Raw genomic sequence first — 23,406 nt, forward strand, 5'->3', positions numbered from 1 at the left:
ATCAGACTCTGGACCTGGGTCTCCATGTACAAATAGGTCTCTCACCATAATCCCCCCCCCCCTTGCTGTACCATGGATGGAAACAAGTCCACCTATCAGGCTCCACAAACAGGGGAAGAGAAATAAATGGTTGTATTAGTGAAGGGCTTGGAGCAAGGATGTGCCTCCACTTTTTCCAGGCTATGAGAGTATGATACAAATATGGATTATTAATTCTATGAATTATTTTCCTCAGTGAGGGTGAAAAAAATGCACTGAGCTCTGCAAGGGAGGCCAGATCTAGCTCCAGGGCAGCCCAGGAAGACCTGTCTTTTTGGTGGAAAAATTGAATGACATTATTGATCTGGAAGGCATTGAAATAAAATTCCAATTCAGGCAACCTTAGGCCGCCATTTTGCAAAGTGCCATGCCTAACACTCCTGGAGAACCTGGGTAAATTACCTTCAAAAATAAACTGGCTTATCTCTGAGCGCCACGTATCAAAATATTGCTTGGGAGGATGGAGAGGGATGGTCTGAAAAAAGAACAAAATTTTTGGCAATGTTGCCAAATACTTCCTTTTCACTTAAATAATACTACCCGCCCCAACATAGAAAAGTAAAAGGACTTCCACTGACGTAGTTTCTTCTTCAGCCATTTCGTAAGGGGTTTATTATTACAGGGCACCATCTGGTACAGGTCCTTTGTTATTAAGACCCCTAGATATATGAAACCGGATGGGGTCAGCCTTAGCTTAGTTTTCTCCTGACACTGCTTTTGTAAATCTTTTGGGGTATTCAAACAAAGCAATGAAGACTTCTGTTGGTTTATACGAAAACCTGAGAACCTTTAGTCAGCTGATATGGTGGCAACCATCTTGAAAATATGTACAGTATTCATAAAGTGATGTGGTGGGAGTTAGCATGCATATATCTTCAACTTATAACCTTAAATAAATCATAGGCGGGATACATACCGCCATATAGTACGTATAGGATACATACTAGGGTTAGGAAGGGGCGGTGCTTCCGCACCCCCCTAACCCTAGTACGTATCCTATACGTACAAGATGGCGGCGCCCCTTCCACATGGGCGCCGCCATCTTTACGTATCGGACGCTGAGCGTCCGTACGTGTCGCAGCCTTTATGACGTAGTGAGTGCGCCCCTGGCGCCTCGCTACGTCACAAACGCGACTGAAAAAGAAGCTCCATTTTGGAGCTTCTTTTTCGGTCCGCACGGTCTGAAGGCTCCGGCTCCCCCACGGATCTACCGGCGGCGGCGGCAGACCGCTGCAAAGCGGCGGTTTGTACCCCGCCTTAGGATACAATCTTATACACACATATGTGGCAGTAACCCCCACTGAACTCAAGGGGGCTTATTGCAAAAAGACATGCATAGCAGTAGTAGTGTGGGTTTTTTTAACTACTGAAATGGTGTGCTATTGTACTATTTAGATTGTTCTACTTTACTATTTAGATGATTCAGCAAATTATCCATTGCTATGACTGCAAGACCCTTCCGCTTGCATGTATATTTTACATGCCAAATGCTAATTTAACAGTTTTGAAATTGAGGTACAGAATACATGATTGAATGGATATAGATTGTTATTAGAATTCAGGTTTCGTTTTAAAGAGTTTAGGATGCTGTAACATGTGATAGTTCTTCTCTTAGCAACTTTCCCCATTATCTTTCCATATATATTCAAACCTACCTATTATGTACAAGAAGGAATCCATTAAAATATTATAGGGTGAAAAATCTTACCAAAACAACAAAAATAACTGTAGAAAGTAGTCTTCCTTTCCACAAAAATTAAAAAATAATTCTGTAGTCCGGGCAATCATTGCTCTCGCAGAATGTAAAAATGACTAAGTGGGATGCAGATCTATTCACTCAAGAGATCTCACAATCCAGGCCATGCTGGCAAACAAACAGTGAGCAGGTGCAGTGCAGCAAGAAGATACTTGCAAATAGCTGCAGATGATTCAGGCAAAAAGCCCAACCACACCATGCAAGAGGAAGACAATTTCCCAGAGTCTCCTGCCAATTTATTGGATTTGGGAGGGGGGAGGGCGCTTGAGAAATAGGATTCCTTCCCAGCCTGAAGTCTGTTGATCGGTCAGATCCCATCTAGTGAGTCATCCCAAAAGAACATTTAATTGGGCACGACCTCAACAATCCTATCACAAGTTATGGCACAATACATTGCTTCTTGTTTCTGGAACATTCCAATTTGCAGACCTAAAACTGCATCTTTCTAGTATCCCTTTCTTTGTGAAATTTGCTCTTGGTAATGCTCCAAAAGTATTTTTTAATGGTCTAGCTACATAATCTTAAGGGGCTATGTTCTTTTGAATTCTGTTAACATAATGCCCTCGCTAAAAATACCTATGTTACAGTTTAACCACAATTTCCTTTTTAAACTTAAAACAGCAATCAGCAGCAGCTTCAAAATACTACAGCTTGTTCAGACAATCTGTATCTAATTGACTTGTTTCAGATTCTTTGCCAAAGTACAGTTTAGTCAGACACTACAAATAAAATCATCTTAAACAAAACAATCTGTTGAAGGAAGAAATAATATATGTACTGTAATGCACATGATTCACTCATACGCACACACATTCACTTGCTAATTTCCATGGAAAGTCAACATATATCAAAATAGGACAACAATTCTGGATCTGTATACTGGGATGCAACCCCCTCCCCCTTAAAATAAATGGAAATTAGTTCTGGTATAGGATTGCAAAGTAGGTTTACTCATTCTTTCATCCGGCCTACTGTAAACTAGATTTTTACTTATAATCCCATGCTATTTAAAAGGTAGAGGGTAGAGATTGAAAGGTAATGGTTTATCAGAGGTAACCTACTCTATTTATCACTTAGTTAAGATTAATACTAGGCTTCCTTGCTCACGTTCTTATGCCATACATAGTAGCAGGTCTTTGCACCTGTGGTAAGTAACAGCACAGCTCCAGAGCATGAATTACTTATAATTAGTTCCCTTTCCCCAATAACAAAGGTTTAACTAAGTTTGATTATAATGGTAACTTTAAAAAGGATAAAGACATTTAATTCATGGTATAACAGCAATTTTGTACTTTGCAGAGATGTTGCCTCAGTAATTGATGCTGGAAGACCACCATCGTTTTTACACTGTTTGTGATAATTCTACATTCAGAATTTTTTTTAAAAAAAGTAATTGGTATAGTTACTTTTGAGAAATAGAAAGGTAATTTTTAAAATATTAATAGCTACTTTTGTCTTAGAACTATAATTAACTACTTTTTAAAGTAAATTTCCAAACTTTGTGCACCTCTGATTTCAAAATGGGACCACATATTGTCATTTGTACATCTCTGTCTTTGTACAAATACTGTACTACCAGCATGTTCTATGACAGCTGAAACACCATTTTTCTTGTCACGTGAAGAGTTATCCAATTGTTCCCTAGAAGCTTATATAAGATTATATAAAGTTGCAAAATACACCTGGTAGTCTTTTCAGAACGAACAAGTACTCTAACATAGAGGCACATGTGGCTTGTACAGCTTCACATGCTAGCCATTACAATCCCTAAAGTAGAATCCTTTTTGGCATAGAACTGTGACTATGAGTGTGTTTTACTTATCTTAAATCTCTGCTGCCTGCGATTGTGACTATTGCATTGTCTATGGCTGTGACCATTGCATTTAGATAAACCATGCTTTCAAAGTTTAGTTTAGGAAATGTGCTTTGACAATTAAATGCAGGCAATTTCAGACCCCTTTCTTTTTAAAATGCTTTCGAGAGTTACAATGCAACCCTGAATTATTTTTAGGTTGCATTTATTTTTCTGTTTTGAAAGTTTTTTTTTAATCCATTTTGCTGTGACAGCATGTATTTATGTTAACTGTTCCATGTGAAAAGGAAGTATTTTCACAGTAGTTCAAGTGTGTTCACTGTATCTATTTTACAAATGTAAATTGCAAATATATTAATGTGGTTACTTTGGATATTTGTTCAAGCATTCTTTCTGAGCTATTGGAGCTACTTTCAAAAACAACATAATGGTGTTATTCACAAAAATAGTTGTTTTTCTGTATGGTTGAACCATGTATTAAACTCATGTACTTGTTTTGTCATCTCGTTGACAAAAGTAGGGATTGGAATTCTTGATGAGAAATCAAGCTGGAGGGGGGAGTCTGGAAGTCATCAGCCCAAACCTGACATTTTCATGCTCTTAAGTCAAAGTATGGGGGGGGGGGGGGCTTAATGGTACAGTTTAATAGAAAAAAAATACAGTTTTATAGAAAGAATTTGAACCTGTTCATCTGTATATACTCCTTACATGATCTGAATGGTTGACTAGGATTCCGGGAGACCAGGATTTGAACCCCTGCTTGGCCATGGAAACCCACTGGGTGACCTTGGGCAAGTCATACTCTCTCAGCTTTGAAAGAGGGCAATGCCAAACTCCTCCTGAACAAACCTTTTCAATAAAACCCTGTCAGTTGTCAAAACTGGAAATTACTTCAAGGCACACAGCAGCAAAGGCTATCATAGAAGCAGTCTAAATAGTCTAAATCAAATTGTTAATAAAAATAGAGTAGACCAATTGAACTGTAAGTGTTGACTTACCAAACATCCATTGTTTTAGTGGATCTACTCTGTTGGGACTAACAGTTGGATTTAGGTCATGGGAGGCTGTTGGTCCATGCAACTCATGGATGGCAATTATGTAGCCCTCTAGATGTTGTTGAACTGCATTGCAAAATATTACAGTTGGCCCTTGTACACGGATTCAAGCATCCACGGTTTGAAAATGTTCAAAAAAAGTATAAATTTCAAATATCAAACCTTGATTTTCCATTTTTTATAAGGGACACCATTTTGCTATGTCATTATATTTAATGGGACTTGAGCGTTCACGGATTTTGTTATCCATGGGGGATCTTGCACCAAACCCCAGCGTATAACAAGGGTCCACTGTACTCAGTATTGGTTGTGCTGACTAGAATTGCTGGGTATTACAGTTAAACAAACTGTAGGGCCATATGATTTCTATCCTTGCTATAGCTTAGTACTGTCTGCACTGATTCATCCTTTTCCCAGTTTCTAGCCTTACCTGGGGGGGAAATAGATGATGTTGAAGACCTCTTCTTGCAACCGCAGAGAGTCACTAATGGGGCAGACAATGTTGGATTATCATATATACTCAACTATAAGTCGATCTCATGTATAAGTCAAGGACAGGTTTTGGGGGACAAAATTATGTATTTTTATATGACCTTTGGATAAATCGAGGGTAAAATTTAGGAGCTTGTAACCAAGGATGTAAAGCATGAAGCAAAGGGAAAACAGTGCCAAAGAACTTAGAGAATTCCAGCAGGCATAACTATCTGTGCTCACACTAAAGATTGGATTGATAACAGACTAGAAGGTGTCAATACCTTTAGGACAGATTACACTTTTGCTTTTCACCAGGGTATAAGAGTTAAAGTACAGTACTTACATTGACCCGTGGGTAAGTCGACTCGGGTTTTTTGGGGGGGGTCAATTTTTTGACCAAAATGTTTAGACTTATACATGAATATATATGATATATGAACAAATAGTGTGAGCCTACAAATTACTACATTTGTTTCTCTTAAAAATTACTATATCTTATGGAATGGCCACGAAGCATATTCTGTGTGTGTGTGTGTGTCCAGCTATTATGTAAGGTACCTTGGGTGTTACTTTAAACAGATTGGGGGGGGGGGGGATAAGTCTTAATTATAAGTAATATATTGGCCTCAGCCAGAGGAAGGAGACAATGGGGCAGTACAGACGGGTGGGTCTGTGCTGCCCGTTTTTGCCCCGCGTCTGTGCTGCAGCGTTCCAGTTCCTTCTTCCTGGCACCTTTCCTCACAATTCTTCCACTATCTGCCGAGGAAAACAGGAAACACCCTTGTGCCATGCAAGTGGTCCATCCGGATCAGTATTGTTACTGGTTCTCTCCTACCTTTTTCAAGGATGTGTTTGTGTCAAAGACCACTGAGCAGCTAATCTGACAAGCCAGCCCTAGTTGACCCTAGTACATTACTCATGATGACCATTGACCCATGGTTCTTTCACATGTAAGTTAACAGCCTTGTCTTAATTTGGCCAGGATACTCTGGGGGCATCCCAGAGTATCCAGGCCTGCAACTGCCCTGACATGGCTCCATTACCTGGCCCTCCATTCCTCCATCGTCTGTCTATGTGGCCAACCCATTGGGCCGCCTGGCATGTCTGCCATTGCCATGGGTTGCTTGCTTCTGTCAGAACGAGGCACCTGGTGATGGTCACATACTGGATATCTCATTCTGATCTCAGAACGAGTGATCTGCAAAAGTAGCAGATAACCGGGTGGCCCAGCAGGACACCCATACAGACAACCATGGCAGTGTGAGAATAGAGGGACCCAGTTCTTCCGGAAGATCTGGAGCAACACGTAACTTTAAAAAATTCATTTTAACATAGTTATCTCCTGGTTTGGTGCAGAATCTGATGGACATCTGGACTCCTTGCACCAGAAGCAGGGATTAGGTTTTGTGTCGTCTGAATAGGACAGTGTCAGAATGTTGGCCCAACAGACAAGGCCAATGTTAAATATTCAGGCTAAATTCTCACTTCATTCTCGGTGGGGTTTGTTTCGTTTCTTTATATCCTCTAGATTTCTAAAGGTTAATTTCTTATTGTTTGTCAGAGTATCTTTCTGGATTCTGTACATTGGTGTCCATATTTTTATGTCTTGGTTTCCAGCCCTTGGAAAAATTATTTTTGAAAATCCCCTCCAGCCAGCATGCCCATTGGACTTGCTGTCTGGGGATTATGGAATGTGTTGACAAAAAACAATAAAAAACAACTTAAGCTTTGATCCTTAGAATCCATAAAATGGTAATGACTTTATCTCATCTACAGCAGTGGAATGATAGGAATATTTAAAAAAAAAATGAAAGAGGTGTTGCATACAAATGATAATTCAATTTTGTTCTTGGTTTCTGATGAATACAACCACATCTCTGTCTCATTGTAATTAAATTGCCAGTGGAACAGTTATGAGCAAGAATCCTGTTTCTGCCTCTGTTGTAGTGGTGTGTTCTATCTATGACTCAATTAACTTACATTTTCAAAATCACGCAATGCTCCAGCATCTCATACTTTATATAAGTGTGCAGTCTGAAAGCATATATCTCCCTGAAAATCAGGCACTGAGAATGTGATATTACCTAAAGCAGATCTTTAGAAGAAAGTGTTAGGCACAGTGCGAGCACACACACGCGCACGCGCACACACAAACACACACTTATTAAACCACATTACCTGGCTTTACAGAAATGAGGGAGGGATGATATTTTGTGGTTCTTGAAAGTGCACTAGTAAATGAATAATCATATAAACTTTTATTTTAAAAGATTAACTGGTGGAAGATTGTTTTGCTTGGCACAGGCCATGGTAAGGAGAGCTTGTGTTTTATATGCTGTTTTAGTATTAACTATTTAAGTGACAATTCAGTTTGAGGCTGAAGCCATGTTCCTGAAGGATCATTATTTTAGAGATTAATATGATTGAAGAGTTCCAATAAATTGAGGCAGAGGTGTTTTTTTCAACAGTCTAAACATACAGGAGAACTCCAGGGGCTGGATTAAAACATCCTGAGACCCTGAAATATATAAAATTCAAGAGATCCCATATATTTTACAGACTTATGTCCTAAAGCATGGTGAAGAAAATACAGATTGCAAATCACATGTGGCCTCAACCCCCAATTTTTAGCTCCTAAAATCCTCACACACCTAAAAGTCGGGGGGGTGGGGGACACAAAAATCACCCATCAAATGTCCAAAAAAATGCCACCTGGAGCAGTATTATGCAGTAATCCCACCCTTGATTGAACAGCTTGTATGGCCTCAAATACTCAGAAATTTAAACTGGAAGTGACTTCTTGTCATTTCTTAGTCACATTTCCCACTATAAAAATGTGATTCTGTGGCCCACAACCATGCAAAATTCATCCCCACATCTACAAGGGTTGAATTCAAAGATATAACCATGTTAATCTGTTGAATCATTATGTAGAGAGACCTTGTAGAACTTTTGAGACTAACTGGAAGAAAGAAGTTGGCAACATGAGCTTTCCTAGATCTAAGTCAACTTCCTCAGATGCATTTAGCGAAGTGGAAAGCCAGGGACAGACCTGCATATGCCATTAGTGTGTGAGAATGTCAATTCAAATTCCAAATCCATTGTGTATGGAAGTGAAGTGGCAAGTCCAGATTTAAAAATGGTCATTTGTAAACAAAGTTCATTCTACTGGACATGCCATTTCATTTTCATACACAAAGGCTAGTTTCCAGTGCCTTTGTTCACAAATGACCATCGTTAAAACTGGACTTGCCACTTCATTTCCAAACGCATCAAAAGCGTCTGAAGAAGTAGACTTTTTTTTAATTTAAAGTTTATTCCAGCTATAATGCAGGTTATTCTGATTTAAGGTAGCATCATGTGTCATACTTCTGAGTCCATTCCCAGAATATTCTGTTCTACTGGTCCTGGTCTGTTTTAGAGATGTGTGACATTTCTGGCACTTGGGGATCATCTGGACTTGGGTCACATAGCAGTGAACAAATGGATAAGAGAGCTTTAGAAATAGTTAAAACAGGAGACCACTGTGACCTTAGAATATCAAGGCAAATGCTGCCATTACTGTTAATGTTTGGATTATAAATTCTTTTTATAGATGCAACCTTGTGTGAAAAGGTAGTCTGTAGGAAAATGAATTGTCAGGAAGAAAACACCACCTTGATATGGACTGCCATTAGGGCCCATAATTGTGGCTTGCCAGTGAAAAATGTCGTTTCCAACTGGGCCTGCAGAATACTGGGCTGGTGAGTCACAAGCTAAGTCACTAAGTTCCTGTGCCATCCTTCCTGGGTGAAGAGCGAGAGTCGCTGGGCTGGGGTGGTTGGTAGTGGTGGCCACTGTGGCTGATGGTTGCTGTGGCTGCCGCACTGCCTTCCCCTCCTTCACTGCCACAGCCTGGTTGAGCCTGCCTCTGTGCCACCACCGTCACCACACTCCCTCCCTGCATGTGGAGGATGGAGCCGCTCGCTCACTCCCTGCCTCTGAGGAAGTACACTCAAGTCTACGAAAGTTCATGCAGCCAACTTCTTTCTTTCAGTTAGTCTCAAAGGTGCAACAAGATCTCTCTATATATCTACAGGGGTTGTTAACCTTGCCATAACCTTTAGCTTACTTAGCCTGTGCATAAACTCAACATTTCTCAATGTAGAGAGCATGATCACTAAATGTTGCCTATGAGTGTTTTCTTTGCCAGCTGGCCTTCAGCTGGATTTATACATGAATGGCCAGCGTATGGATTATTGTCTCTGAATAATTCTTGAGAACCACAATCAAGGTTTTCACTCCACTTATAAGAATAAACTGTAGTCCAGCACCTTTATTATTCTACAGTTTCATATTTCCAAGTTTTGTGTTTAGGCAAACAACAACAATAGTGGGCAGGCATAGACTTGGCCTGACAGTAGCCCACACAAAGCAGATTATGGGATTGTTGCCAATGCCAAATTGGACATGAGCAAGCAGTGTGATGGAGTTGCGAAAAAGTATAATGCAGTGTTAACCTGAATATTTATAACCTATTGGCAACTTGACAGATACTGGTCTTACCTCTCTAGCAGAGTAATTAACACCAAATGGAATTGAACAGAATACAGAGATATACAAACATCCATTCAGTTGATAGGATAAAGTAAACAGTTGTCTTTTATTAATGTGTATAAAGGTGTAGTGGTTTGAGTGTTGGACTATGACTCTGGAGACCAGGGTTCAATTCCTGCTCAGCCATTAAAACCACTGGATGTCCTTGGGCAAGTCACATGCTCTCAGCCTCAAGAGGAGGAAGTGACAAACCTCTGAATTATTATTTCCAGCAAAACCCCATGATAGGTATGCCTTAGGATCACCATAAGTCGGAAACAATGTTAAGACACACAACAATAACAACAACAGTCAAATTGTTTACTTGCAATCTCATTCATGTGTACAGAGACACAGGCTTAATTTTGGGGGGAAAGAATGGAAAATGGTATCCAGGTTCTTTAGCTTTGATTTTAGTAACAGCAGCCTCTAGTTTTTACTGCTGCCCAGAGCCATGAAGTGATCAGGGCTGCAAAGAGAAAGAAGAGACACCCATGAAGAAAGAAAGAAAGAAAGAAGGACAAAATGGTGCAAGTAAACAACAGAGTAGAACATAAACTTTGCCTGTGTCTTAGTAGACTAGCATACAAAGTTTACCTACTGCAGCAGAATCAAGAGTATCCAGATTGCAAAAAGTAATGTTGCATTTTAGTTGGACATATTTGAATCTGAACAGGTTTAAAGGAGGGTAATAAAGATGTTTGGGATTTAGGGTAAGGAAAAGTTGAAGAAAATACTCAGGACATGGTAGTGGTGATCAAATACATGAAGTGATACATAAACTTGCTCTTTGCTGTCCTATAGGGCAGAGTCAAAACTAATGGTCCAAAGTTAAAAGAAAGTAAACGTTGATGAAATATAAAGAAAAACTTGTCAATAGGAGAAGTTTAACACTGAAAACAATTGTCGTGAAGGACGGTGGGCCCAGGAGCCAGCATGGTGTAATGGTTTGAGTGTTGGACTATAACTCTGGAGACCAAGGTTTGATTCCCAGCTCAGCCATTAAACCCACTGGGTGACCTTGGGCAAGTCACATGCTCTCACCCTCAGGGGAAGGCAATGGCAAAGCTCTTCTGAACAAATCTGGCCAAGAAAACCCCATAGGTTCTCCTTAGAACCAGAAGTCAGAAACAACATGAAGGCACATAAGAACAACAAAATGGAGGTCGTCAAGCCTCTGGAAGGCCAGCAGTTGGAAATGTTGCAGATTTGTTACATTGATTGGTAATTGGTTCTGTATCTTGCTTTCACAGAGTTGCCATATTGCAACTCAAGTGATTCCCACCCAACTCAACAACATTGAAACAGGAGATGAAAGAGGTGTAATAAGCAGGGCTCCTAAGCACAGTGAGTCCCAAACTTTAGTCCTTCAGGTGTTTTAGACTACAGCTCCCAGCAGCTCCTGCCGGCTTGGTGAATAGTGAGGGATTCTTGGGGCTGAAATCCCAAACATCTGGTGGACCAGAAATTTGGGGATCACTGCCTAAGTAGATGAGAGAAGGAACAAACTAGAGTATTTGAAGAGGAGTGTGAACAGCCAGCTTGGTTGCTGGCATTCTTTCCCTTAAATCGGTGGTTCTCAACCTGTGGGTTGTGAGCCCTTTGGGGTCAAATGACCCTTTCACAGAGGTCGCCTAAGACCATTGGAAAATACATATTTCCGATGGTCTTAGGAACCCAAGACACCATGGGGGGGGGGGTATTTCCACAACATGAGGAACTGTATTAAAGAGTTGCTGCATTAGGAAGGTTGAGAACCACTGCCTTAAATGGTGGCTGTAAAACTCCAGGTTGTAAAAGAACTTGGAAAATGTTTCAGTGGTTCTCAAGCATTGATCTTCCAGGTGTTTGGGACTTCACCTCACAGAATTCCTGACTTGGCCAGATTGGCTGGACCTTCTGGGTGTTGAAGTCCAAAACACATGTTAGACCTAAGTTTTGGAACCAATGTTGTAGCTATTGTGGCCATTGGGCACACTGGCTAGGAAACTGAGGGAATCGTAGTCCAAAAAATAATTTCCCAATATTTAGATTACTACCTGGAAACTGCAGCCTTTCCTTATGCCTTCCTTTCTCCTGGTGGTGAGTTTTGTTGCACAGATGTCACTGAAACCTAAATATGGGTCACTGTGCAAGATGCTGCATATTCTTCAGGAACAGACAAGCCGTGCAGGCTAGCAAGGGGAAAGTACAGTTACCCATGTGAAGAGAAGCATGCCCTGTTTTAAAGAGTAACTCAGCCTCCCTGCCCGTGGGTGACGTAGGTACTGATGGATGGATGAGCCAAGGGGTAAGGGTGGAGGCTCCAAATGCAGTCAAAGTGTGTGACAGTTCTGGATTAGCAGCCCTTCCTATTGCCCTGTGGGACCTGTGACTCTAAAGTTTGCATTAGCACTGCCACTGGGTGAGGCAAAGCAGTATACAGCCCACAAATGCCTACTGCTGACACTGGCAGTTCCCACAGTTTTAAGGAAACGTCACTTTCACTTAGCCAATAAAACTTCTTTCTCTTTGCTTTACGCAATATTCTTCCTTGTCCTTTTCCTCAAGCTGTGTCGAACACTTTCATGTAAAGATCTGCTTTAGGTAACATCACACTCTCAGTGCCTGATTTTCAAGCCAGTGTGTTACATTTTGCTTTTCTTATTGTTACATATGAGGAAAAGGGAAGGTTTGTTGCACAAGAGGGTTTCTCCCAATCCACAACTGTCCCATGAGTAGCATTCCTCCAGAATCTGACCTGTGGTTTAAAAGATCATAAGAAAGCAATCTACTTATATTTATAAAACTTTGGGTACCACAATCAACTGAAACAAGACTGCTTGTTGTTATGAATAAAGATTTTGATGGCAACACTCCCCCTTAGAATACTGTCCTGAAGAAAATGAATATACAGTGGACCCTTGTTATATGCTGGGGTTTGGTTCCAAGATAAAATTCATGGATGCTCAAGTCCCATTAATATAATGACGAAGCAAAATGGTGTCCCTTATTTAAAAAATGGAAAATCAAGGTTTGTTATTTGAAATTTATACTTTTTTTGAACATTTTCAAACCGTGGATGCTTGAATCTGTGTATAAAAATTCAGTGTATAAGAAGGGCCAACTGTACCAATATATTAATAAATCACTGCAGGTTTTTAGAAAAGTCAGCAGTGGTTTATCTCTTCCACCATGCTGTTGAAAGCGAGGAACAGGTAAAACATTTCTCACCCGAATGCTGGTCTTCATCAAAATTCTATATTTGTTAAGGGATCTGTAATTATTAAGCATTGTTATGTTTTTATGTTTATGATACAAGTTGCTATATATACTCATATATATGTCTAGAAATTTTAGTCAGAATATTGACCTCAAGAAACTTCCTCCCACAGAGCCTCACCCCACTACACACGCACACACACACATTTGTATATACTCACACACTCATGCATGCACACATACAGTTGACCCTCCGGATTCGTAGGGGATCCATTCACCCCCCCCCCCCGCAGATTCAAAATTTCGTGAATATTCAAGGCCCTCCCTCCCCTCCTCTCTTACCTCCTTTCCCGCCCCCCCCCCCCAGGCCTTGGAGGCTGGTAGGGGGCCTTCCTTCAGTCCAGTGGGAGTGAGGTAGGGCACAGGGCCTGTAATCTGCACTCACTGGCCACCATGGAGATTTGCCTTCCTAGTGGTGCTTGGAGCCCGACATACCCTGCCCCCCTCTCTGCCGCAGCTAATGGGTGCCTGCTTGCTTCCAATCTTGTCCCTGTCACCCTGAGCTTGGCTTAGCTGAGGCGGCTACAGGGCAATGGGACGACATGAGAAGCAAATGGGTGGGTGCCCCTGCTTCCCATCTCATCCCTGTCACCCTGTGATTGGCTCAGCTCAGCCAGCTATGGGGCAACGGGGGTGAGATGGGAAGCAAGCAGGCACCCATTGGCCGCAGCGGACGGGACGGGGCGCATGTATGCCAGGCCCTGAGCACCACCAGGAAGGCAAATCTCCATGGTGGCCAGCTGGTGTGGATTACAGGGCCTGCCTCTACCACCCGAGTGAGGGAAGGCCCCCTTCCAGCCCCCGAGGCAAAGCTAGGCCTGAGGGGGGAAAAGAAGGTGGTAAGGAAGGAGGGGAGGGAGAGGATGGAAAGGAGCAGGAGGGAGGGAGGAGAGGGAGCATGTGTGGCAGCGACCTTGTGAATTATCAAAACCGCAAGTTCCAAGGCCATGAATCCCAGGGGGACGACTCTGTGTGTGTGTGTGTGTGTATGTGTATGTGTGTGTGTGTGTATAAAAGAAATTATTATTTTTTAAACTTAAGATATAGCACGTCTTACCAAATTTTAACTTTAATCACATGAAACTATGTGCATGTAAATACATTTAGGCTATATGTACAATATTGTAATTTAAAGGCTTAATTTTTATTTTAGTAGTTGTTTATGTCACAACTATTGCCATTACATTCAGTGATATATGTACATGAATTATAGTTTATGAGTAACATTGCTACAAAAAAACCCTTACTGGTGATTCTGTATGGCAGGGGTAGGCAACCTGCGGCCCGCGGGCCGGATGCGGCCCGGCGAGGCCTTGGGACCGGCCCCAGCCCGGTCCTGCCGCCAATTGCCGCCAGGGCCTTTGGCCTCTCGTGCGCAGGGGCAAGGGGGGCAATTGTCTATAGAAGCCTCAGAAACATGCATTTATATTAACATTTTTTAAAAAATCAGCAAATTTTTTTGCGTGTCCTCCATTTTTTTAAAAAAAAGTGTCTTCCATTTGAAAATTTTGTCCTACATTTGTCCCGGTTTATTTATTTATTTAATTTTTTTAAAAAATTATTTAATTATTTATTTTTTGGCTTCGGCCCCCCCAGTTGTCTGAGGGACAGCAACCCGGCCCCCGGCTCAAAAAGGTTGCCTACCCCTGCTGTATGGTGTGGTATGGGAAGAGGTCACTAAGAGGGGGTGACACAGTGAGTTACTGCACCGGGTGACACCAAGCCTAGTGATGTTACTGAGCTGACCCATCATTGATAATCCTTTCCCAAGCTTATCAGATCCAGGGGCTAGCCTGGAATGTATAGGAATATTAATTGTTCTAGAAACCATGGTGTACAACAATCATGTAAACATCATGTACAACAATCTGAGATTTCTAAATTTATATCCTATACTAAAACAGAGAAATTTTCAAGAGCATGGCAGGAGATCTCAAGATTGAGTTTTGTTTTTAAAATACAATTGCATTCTTCTGGGGTTGAAGAAGAGTGTATGACATTTCACTGTAAACCTAAACTCTGAAGGTTCACTCAGGAACATTGCCTCTTTTGATCTCATAATTGTATCTCTTCAGGAAGAAGGGGGTTGATTTATAGTGACCTAGTATCATTTTTGGATTGGATTTTGTTGTTGTTTCTTCTTCTTCTGGTAAATTTTTACTTTTTAAATTTACATTCAAAAGGGATCTCTATTGTATGCAATAATGTTCCTGTGTAAGAAAAGCAGGCCACAAAAGAAGGAAAATTAACCATTTTAGTTGCACATTTCAATAAAAGCTGACCAAGGCTGCATTAGCAATGTAAAAAACAATGCAATTTGACACCATTTTAAGTGCAATGGCTCAATGCTATGGAATTCTGGGGTTTGCAGTTTGGTGCCACAACAAACTACAAATCCCAGGATTCCATAGTTTTCAGTCATGACAGTTAAAGTGCTATCAAACGGCATTATTTTTGCAGTACAGATGGAGCCCAAATGTCCAAATATACAGTAAGTCCATTTGTAAATTTCATCTGGTTTCTCTTCAAATGGTATAAATCTTTCACATTTCATCTTTGGATTGGATTTAAGATGGTACCTGGTCTCATTACTTTTGGAATTTACTTTAACTATTGAAATTCTCTAAATTGTATGTATAAACTTGTCATATGATATTTGTCCGAGAATTAATTCTTTTTCTCCCCCCACTTTTTTTTTTTTACATTAACTGGTAATCTGGTTACATATATTTTGTACTGTTTCTGATACAACTTTATAGCACCCCCCTTTCCTTTTAGTCATAATAGGCTCTCAAGATTCTGTTGTGGTAATCTTTTCCCCCTTTGGTTTGTTAAGTGGTTTCATCTAATTGTTTATTCCTTTCTTCCCTTTCTCTGCCCCCCCCCCCCCATCCGCACACACATCTCTCCACCTCTTCTCATTCCACTTTGGGCAGGAAAAAAAAAGATTTCATCTTAAGGTCACAGACTCTAACATTTTCTAAATTTTATCTGACAAATGTATGTGCACTAATAACAAAGACTCAGGGCCAGAATCATGTTCCTTTGTTTTATTATTTATTTAAAGCTATGAAGTGATGCATAGCCTTTTTCTAGGCACAGATGAGTGCTGTTTTAGAGGAAGATTAAGCGGCTTAACCATAGTATTATTTGCAGGTTTAATGCTCTGAGAGAAAAGTAATTGTCTAATTCTGGTTTTTTCCCCCCCTCCTCCACAGTAATTAACAAAAGTCAAAGGCAACAACTGGAATCTGTGAGCTACTCCTCTCGCTATGCTCTGGGCCTTTTTTATGAAGCTGGCACACAGATTGATGTCCCTTGGGCAGCACAGTACATCTCCAATAATCCCTGCATACGCTTCATCTCCATCGATAATAAGAAGCGCAATATAGGTCAGTGCTCCCATTATTCCTTTTAAACACAATAACAATGAAAAGTGTAGATCATGGCAGTGAGGGGGGGGGGGAGGGAATCCTACTTAATTGAGTGTTGCTATTCTGAAAGACACAGGTTAACTCCACGCTATAAGGAATAAAAAAAAATGTAATGTCACATTCAGTCCATAATAAAATGCACAATGAACCAGCAGGGTTTTCTGAATGAAAAAGAAAATACATTGGCAAGCACATGGTTCATGTTATATCTTTTCATAAAATTGGTGTCAGAGAGTTTTTTAAAAAAGAAGGAAAGGAAAGGAAACATCAAAATGCTGTTGTTCCAAGCAGTTGTCCTTGTTCTGTTATTTAATGTTTGATTCATGCATGTACTGATTTCTTCCACTCACAGTTTTACAACCCTTCATCTATGCCTCCATAAACATGCTCAGGTCCAGAAATGGATTGTATAGTCATGGCTGCTGAACCCAGATCAGTATTTGATTGTGTTTATTTTCCCCATGGACAAAACAAACAAACATAAAGCTACAATCATTCAGTGTAATGTCTAAGGTACCCCCTCACCTCTCAGCAGATTCCTGCTTTTGTGGGTCTTTGGGGACATACCATTGAAAGTGACTATGGGCAAGATGTGTTGTACTACAGTGGGGCCTTGTTATCCACTGGGGTTTGGTTCTAGGGCCCCCCATGGATAACAAAATCCATGGATGCTCAAGTCCCATTAAATACAATGGCATAGTAAAATGGTGGTGTCCCTTATATAAAATTGAAAATCAAAATTTGCTATTTGGAATTTATACTTACACATTTTATATATCTAGGAGTGTGTTTGCAGTAGGAGGGAGCCCTAAAGCACCATAATGTTTTAACCAAACCAGAAACAATTCAGAAGCCATTATGGCTTCACATTCTTTGATTATTATTTTTATGGGCCTAGTGTGGTCCATAGAGGACCCAAGATGCTGAAAACTGACCCATCCTTGTACCAAATCCAGACTTATAGACTCCTCTCTGTACACAAAGGGAAGTGTGCTATCATGATGATCTAAATAGTGTGATAAACAACCTTGTCTACTGAAAAATCAGTGTGCAGCTGGACTGTAGATGTTGCTAGTAATTTCTGTGAGACAATGAACATGAGATTTCATCAGGGCTGTAGCACAGGGAGAAAGGATTAAAGCCCAGAGGGTTCCCCTCCCCTGCACCTTATGCTAATCTTTAAAAATATGCACAAATGCAAATCAAACATAGTTTGTTTCAAGGCCTCCAAAATTATATGTCTTGCTTGGACCTAGTGATGTGTTAGATATGTGTACAAATGACAGTGCTTGGTTTTACCATAAAGCCACAGATCAGATACTTCCTTTCTCATCCCCCTCTGAACTGACAACTGACAAAATGTAGAAAGGGTTTAGAGCCTTTGCTCCAAAAAGACCTGGAGATGTCCACTGACTGGTCATCTGACTGACGGGTCAACTATGAGGACAGTGGACATCTGCATCTAATACATGCAGACATTAATGTACTGGGGTCATAAAGAGGTAAAGCATGAGTAGTGGATCTGGTAGATTAATGGATGGTGAATTTAAATAATCCAGTTTTTTAAAAAAATATTAAAGTATATTAAATGTATTATTTAAACATTTCCAGTACCTAAGTAGCCTATTCAGGCTCTCAAAGCAGCTTACTAGATACTATTGTCTTTTCAACTAATTGACCTCATGTAAAAGAGGAATTTTGATCTATATTAATGTACACCTGGCACCACATTTCATATAATGCTAGAATATGCTGTTAACCCCATGAATTTAGTGAATAGGGATTTCTGTAATCTACCTTTAAAGTTGAATAACAACTTCCTTAAGCTAATAATATTTTCCCCCCAATCTTTCTATTCGTCTTAGTGATGGTGCAGTGATATTTCTGTATATGTGCAAGATTGAGTATTCGTCTAAATTTTTATGGTCCTTTTCATTGGAACTCTTATCTGGACTGTACAGGTCAAAGCTGTCCTTTCTGAGTTGTTGAATTGACACTCACCTGAGGAACACAAACATATTCTCACAGATGGATGAGGAAAATCCATCAGTTTTGCTTTCTGTCACATTGAGGTTTTTAAACTTCAGGTTAAATTTGTCTTGAATATGTGACTTGTAAATTTGATAAATTCTTTAAAAATAAAGTGAAACAAAATTCTCCCACACATGTAACAGCAAAATTCAATAGGTGAAGACATTCCCAATATGAACAGGACTTGCTTCTCATAGAGGTATTAAAATGATGAGTTTCTCAGGAAAAAAGAGGTAATAACCTTCTTTTTTGACCAACCTGGTTAGATGTACTGGAACTTTTAATAGCTTCATACTCAAAATTCTGGGCCTGGATGAATGAATTAGTCAGGTTTTAGATTCTCTTACAGTCTGATTTTGAAGTCTCTGGTTCTTTCTGTTTTGGCTATGAAGCAATTTGATAAAGTTTGGCCCGTTACAGACAGGTATAAAGTACGGACTGGGTCCGTATTAGGGTTAGAAATGGGCCTTCCCTTCCGGACGCCCCTAACCCTAATACGGACCGAGTCCATACAAAATGGTGGCGCCCATTCCACACGGGGGCCGCCATTTTTACGTAGTGGACGTGCTGCGTCTGCACATTGCACAGCACATATGACGCTGCGAGTGAGCCATTGGCACCTCATGGCGTCATATCCGCGCCGCAAAGAGAAGCGCCATTTTGGCGCTTCTTATTTGCAGCGCGGAGGAGTCGCGCGGTTTGGCTGCTGCGGCTCCTCCACGCTGCAACCGGCAGCGGTGCAAGACCGCCCATTTGGGCGGTCTGTAAAGTGCTATTGTCTGAAAGGAACTTAGAAACAAAACTCTTCCCTCCCTTCCTCACACTTAAACATAGGGTGTACCCACACTGCAGAAATAAAGCAGTTTGACACCACTTTATCTGCCACAATTCAATACTATGTCATATCCATATGTCTATGGATCTGTCATGATAAGGAATGTGAGAGAATGGGTATAAAATGATATGGTGAAATAGCGCTAGAGCTAACTGAAAGAAGGGCGAAAGAAGGGAACAGCAATTGGAGGGGGGTACATGTGAAGCAAACTGAATGTGGTGAACTGCAGTTTATGGCCTTGTTTATTTCCTGAGGTAGAGCACTGATGGTAAACAGAGGACTCCTTCCTGCCTGGTGCAGATGATATGATAATGAAGGGGGGGGGGGGAATTGAGGAAAGAAGAAATGTTCAAAGAACCCTTTGATCTGGAACAAAGCCAGGGGCCCTGGGCTGGGAAGGAAAGGGGAAACCCTTAAAGCAGTAGTCTCCAAACTATGCTCTTTAAAAGATGTTGGACTTCAGTTTCCAGAATACCAGACTGTTGTCCAACATGGCTGAGGCTTTTGGTCGCTGAAGTCCAAAATCTCTTAAAGGGCACAGTTTGAGGACCACTGTCTTAAAGAATAGTCCATTTGGGGAAAATGCAGATTTGCCATAGCCAAGTCTGTGGTGAATTTCTGTCCGGAAGTCCAAAATAAAGCTCTAGTTTTCTACATATCATGCTGTCTTGGTTTCTGAGGTCTGAATCCACTAAACATGATAGGAATTCTAGATTTGTAGTTTTGTGAGATATTTAGCTTTCCCTATGAGAATGCACTGGTGTGCCACCAAACTACAGATCTCAGAATTCCATCGTATTGAGCCATGGAAACTGAAGTGGTGTCAAACTGTTTTATTTCTGCAGTGTAGCACTAGCCTCTGACACACATACACATTGACATGCACACACACACACACACACAGAGATGCAGGCTACATGTGGTATCCAAGAATACATTCTTTCAGGTAAATTGTGCCAAGCCTTTAAAAGGAGCTGCTGTTTTAAAGATGTTGCTACAGCAGCAATTTGTGCTGACAAGGTTAGAATAAGGTCTGTGGTCCTTTGAGCCACTTCTGTTTAAAGCCCCAGCTGTGGGCCATCTGCGAGAAAGTCTTGCTCCTCTTTTTGCTCTTACCCATTTCACTCTTTGTCCCATAATTGCAGCATCCCTAATGAATGCAGCTGTCATATAGCCCCTATTGCAAGGCCATCAGAGGTGCAGCTTACTGGGGGCATAGAAGGTCAAGATCTGGACCTTGACCTAAATCCAGTATTGAGCAAAAGGCAATGAAGCATGAGGAACACCAGAGTGCCGTCCTTTTGGCTGCCGCCTGCTGTTTTATAGGTGGAGGAATTACATACGTTAGTCTTAATTCATAGATGGGTGGATTATAGGTTTTCCAACCTTTTCATATCTGTCCTCAAAATCTCATTCACTCAATATAAATGGCATGGACCTGGGCCATGTTAGAAAGAGTGCATTTCCCAGCAAAACAATGTTGTTAAGGCTGTAATCTTATGCATGCTTAGTTAGGAGTGAGCCCACTGAAACACATGGGGGGGGGGGTTGTATCAAGTAGTGTAGAAGCGTTTCATATTGTAATCTGTCCTTTTCACAACACAAGGAGAATGGGCTTGACACCTCTAATTGTGGGTGAGGTTATATAGGCAACTGCAGTTACTTCTGTTCATCTCCATTATTTATCAAAAGCACCTTGTATTACATTTATTTTCTAAATTTGTGCCCTTCAGCCAAACTCCCAGAGTGTTGTTCCAGTTTTCATTTCTGCCAGTGCATCTTAAAGTCAAATAAGAAAAAAAAATCACTGAAAATTCTAGGTTTTATTCCTGTACAAACCGATTTTATTTTGGAGGTCCACATGACTTTTTCCACATCCTGAAGTATTCCCAGAGAATTCCCAGCACTATCAAGAATTTTTCATTTCCACTTCCTAGGTCACTTTAAATTAACCATTTATTTCCAAAATGAAATGTACCTCTCTGTGGCTGTCTGTTTGTGTTATAGCAGCACTAGCTAAACTGGCCGCCACCAAGAGACACAGCAATTGTTTCCAAGACCCAGGTTCAACAGAGATCAAGCAAGAAAAAATAAATGCTAGCAATAAAAGAAAATTATCCCAATGCTTAAGCAATGTAATATTGCTAAAGCACTTGAACATTTTAAGTCTTGAATAATAATTAAATAGGGCTCAGTGGAAACTGGTGAAAGTCAGTTTCTGAAACATTGCCTGAGGTGTGACACATGATCAGGGAAAGAGGAAGAACCCAAAGGAGAGAGGAAGGAAGGAAACCCAGGATATTTCAAGAAAGAGTTTGGATGTTAACCATGAAAACGCAGGTAAAATCAAAACAAAAAGAACTGGAAAGCCTTGATAATTGCAGAGGCTTTTCCCCTTTCTGGATAAGCAATTCCCAACCTTTCATTGCTCTTAAATAGGACAGTAATATATATATTTATGATGTGGAAAAGATATTTTAGCCATCCTTTTGTTTTCTTTGGTATTTAACAAAAATACACAATATCATTGCATCTAATGTGTATGTAATGTGGGAATTAACTGTAGCTGCCATCTTTTCCCAAAAGCCCCAATAGCGACATCATCCTCATTCCACCTCATTCTCTTTCAAACCATCAGAGAATGAAAGGAATTCCGAGCATCTTGTGTCTCATAAAATCATAGAGTTGGAAGTCATCCAGTGCAACCCCTTTCTATCCAGGAACTCAAAATCAAAGCACCCCCAACAGATGGATGTCCAGCATCTGTTTAAAAACTCCAAAGAAGGAAACTCCACCACACTCTGAGGCAGCATGTTCCATTGTCAGTCTCCCTCTGTCTTCTTTTCCCATCTATTGCCATCTCATCAGCCAGCTTATGTCCTGTGAACATGACAGCATCTAGGGTCCTTTCACATTATGCCATTATGCCATGGGTGGCATCCTATGGAATCCTGGGGTTTGTAGTTTAGTGAGGCACTAGAGCTCTCTGTTTGAGAATTCTAAATACTCTTCTCTAAAATGCAAATCTCAGTGTTCCATGGGGTCGAACCACAATAGTTAAAGTGCAGTTGTGGTGCTATAACTGTGTAGTGCAAAAGGGCCCCTAGAATCTCACAATGTTGAAGAATTCTTAATATTGGCCCAGAAGCATTACTATAGGTGTGACCTTGGCTTTGTTTGAACACTGAAGCCAGTCTGAGTTTACCCATTATTCTGCCTACTATACATTGTTCTTTAGTACTCTCATCTTCCACCTTACTCCCTGCCATAGCCCTTCCCAGCCCACACCAGGCCTGATCTCCACACCAATGTTGGATTTTGCACCAGAATATCAATATCCTTCCTCTGTTGACCATTGTGTCTGTATATTCATTAAGCCGATTCAACCAGCTGCTCCTGATGGATTAAAAGAAAGCAACTACATTACCAAAGCAAGCTCATCCTACATGACACAGATTTATAAAATGAGAGTTCGGCAGGGAATAGTCATTGGTAGTAATTTGTCTAAGAAAACCAGGTTTCTCATGGGGAGTGAACTATATAACTGTTGTATCTTTTTTTAAAAAAATGAAGACCAGCAATTGCAGATGAATTGCTTCCCACAAGACCTCATTATGACATATGGTCCTCCTCCTCTTTTGTACTATTGTTGTTCCTTGTTAACTTGGTTGAATTTTGCAAATTGCAACTCTGTTCTAAGAACAGCAATAGGACAATACTGTTTATTAGCAGCAAAACAGAAATACTTGTGATGGTGGGCACTTCTGTTTAATCTCAAGAGGTTTTGGAAGATGGTGCCTTATTCTCTCTTTAAAAAAAATAATAACTATCAACATTACTGAATAGGAAGAGTAAGGGTGTACAGGATTTTTGTTCTTAAGCACATACTTAGCTCATCACATTCACTGGATATTACTGCAACCACTCATAATGAAGACTATTGAGCCAGCACTGCAGACGTTTTTTGCCAGATACTAAACACAGAGACATTATTGATACTTCACATGTGCATATTTAGAACCAAATTGTAGCATTCTTCTCACTTTTCAGTGCATAGCATGTTTGGCCAAGTGTGATGTATGGAACCTACAGAGAGTGGGCTTTGCCAAGAGAAGAAACAAACCGTGGGATGT

General features: G+C 40.7%; 1 protein-coding gene and 1 pseudogene across 4 annotated transcripts in view; one reads left to right on the plus strand and one right to left on the minus strand.

The window, feature by feature from the left end:
- The window catches only part of LOC149318725 (renalase-like), a 171,492-nt gene that overhangs the window by 99,848 nt on the left and 48,238 nt on the right, over positions 1–23,406 (plus strand). For all 4 annotated transcript variants that reach the window (XM_089510348.1, XM_089510349.1, XM_089510350.1 and 1 more), the window contains exon 5: positions 16,192–16,365. In XM_089510348.1, the coding sequence (XP_089366474.1) occupies positions 16,192–16,365 (174 nt within the window). The remainder of the gene's footprint in view (positions 1–16,191; positions 16,366–23,406) is intronic.
- On the minus strand, positions 8,494–8,917 carry LOC149318726 (ubiquitin-conjugating enzyme E2 D3 pseudogene; annotated as a pseudogene).

This window comes from Sceloporus occidentalis, unplaced genomic scaffold (assembly GCF_023333645.1).
Source record: "Sceloporus occidentalis isolate IW3139 unplaced genomic scaffold, rSceOcc1.0.p SCAF_2, whole genome shotgun sequence".
NCBI classification, from domain to species: Eukaryota; Metazoa; Chordata; class Lepidosauria; order Squamata; family Phrynosomatidae; genus Sceloporus; species Sceloporus occidentalis.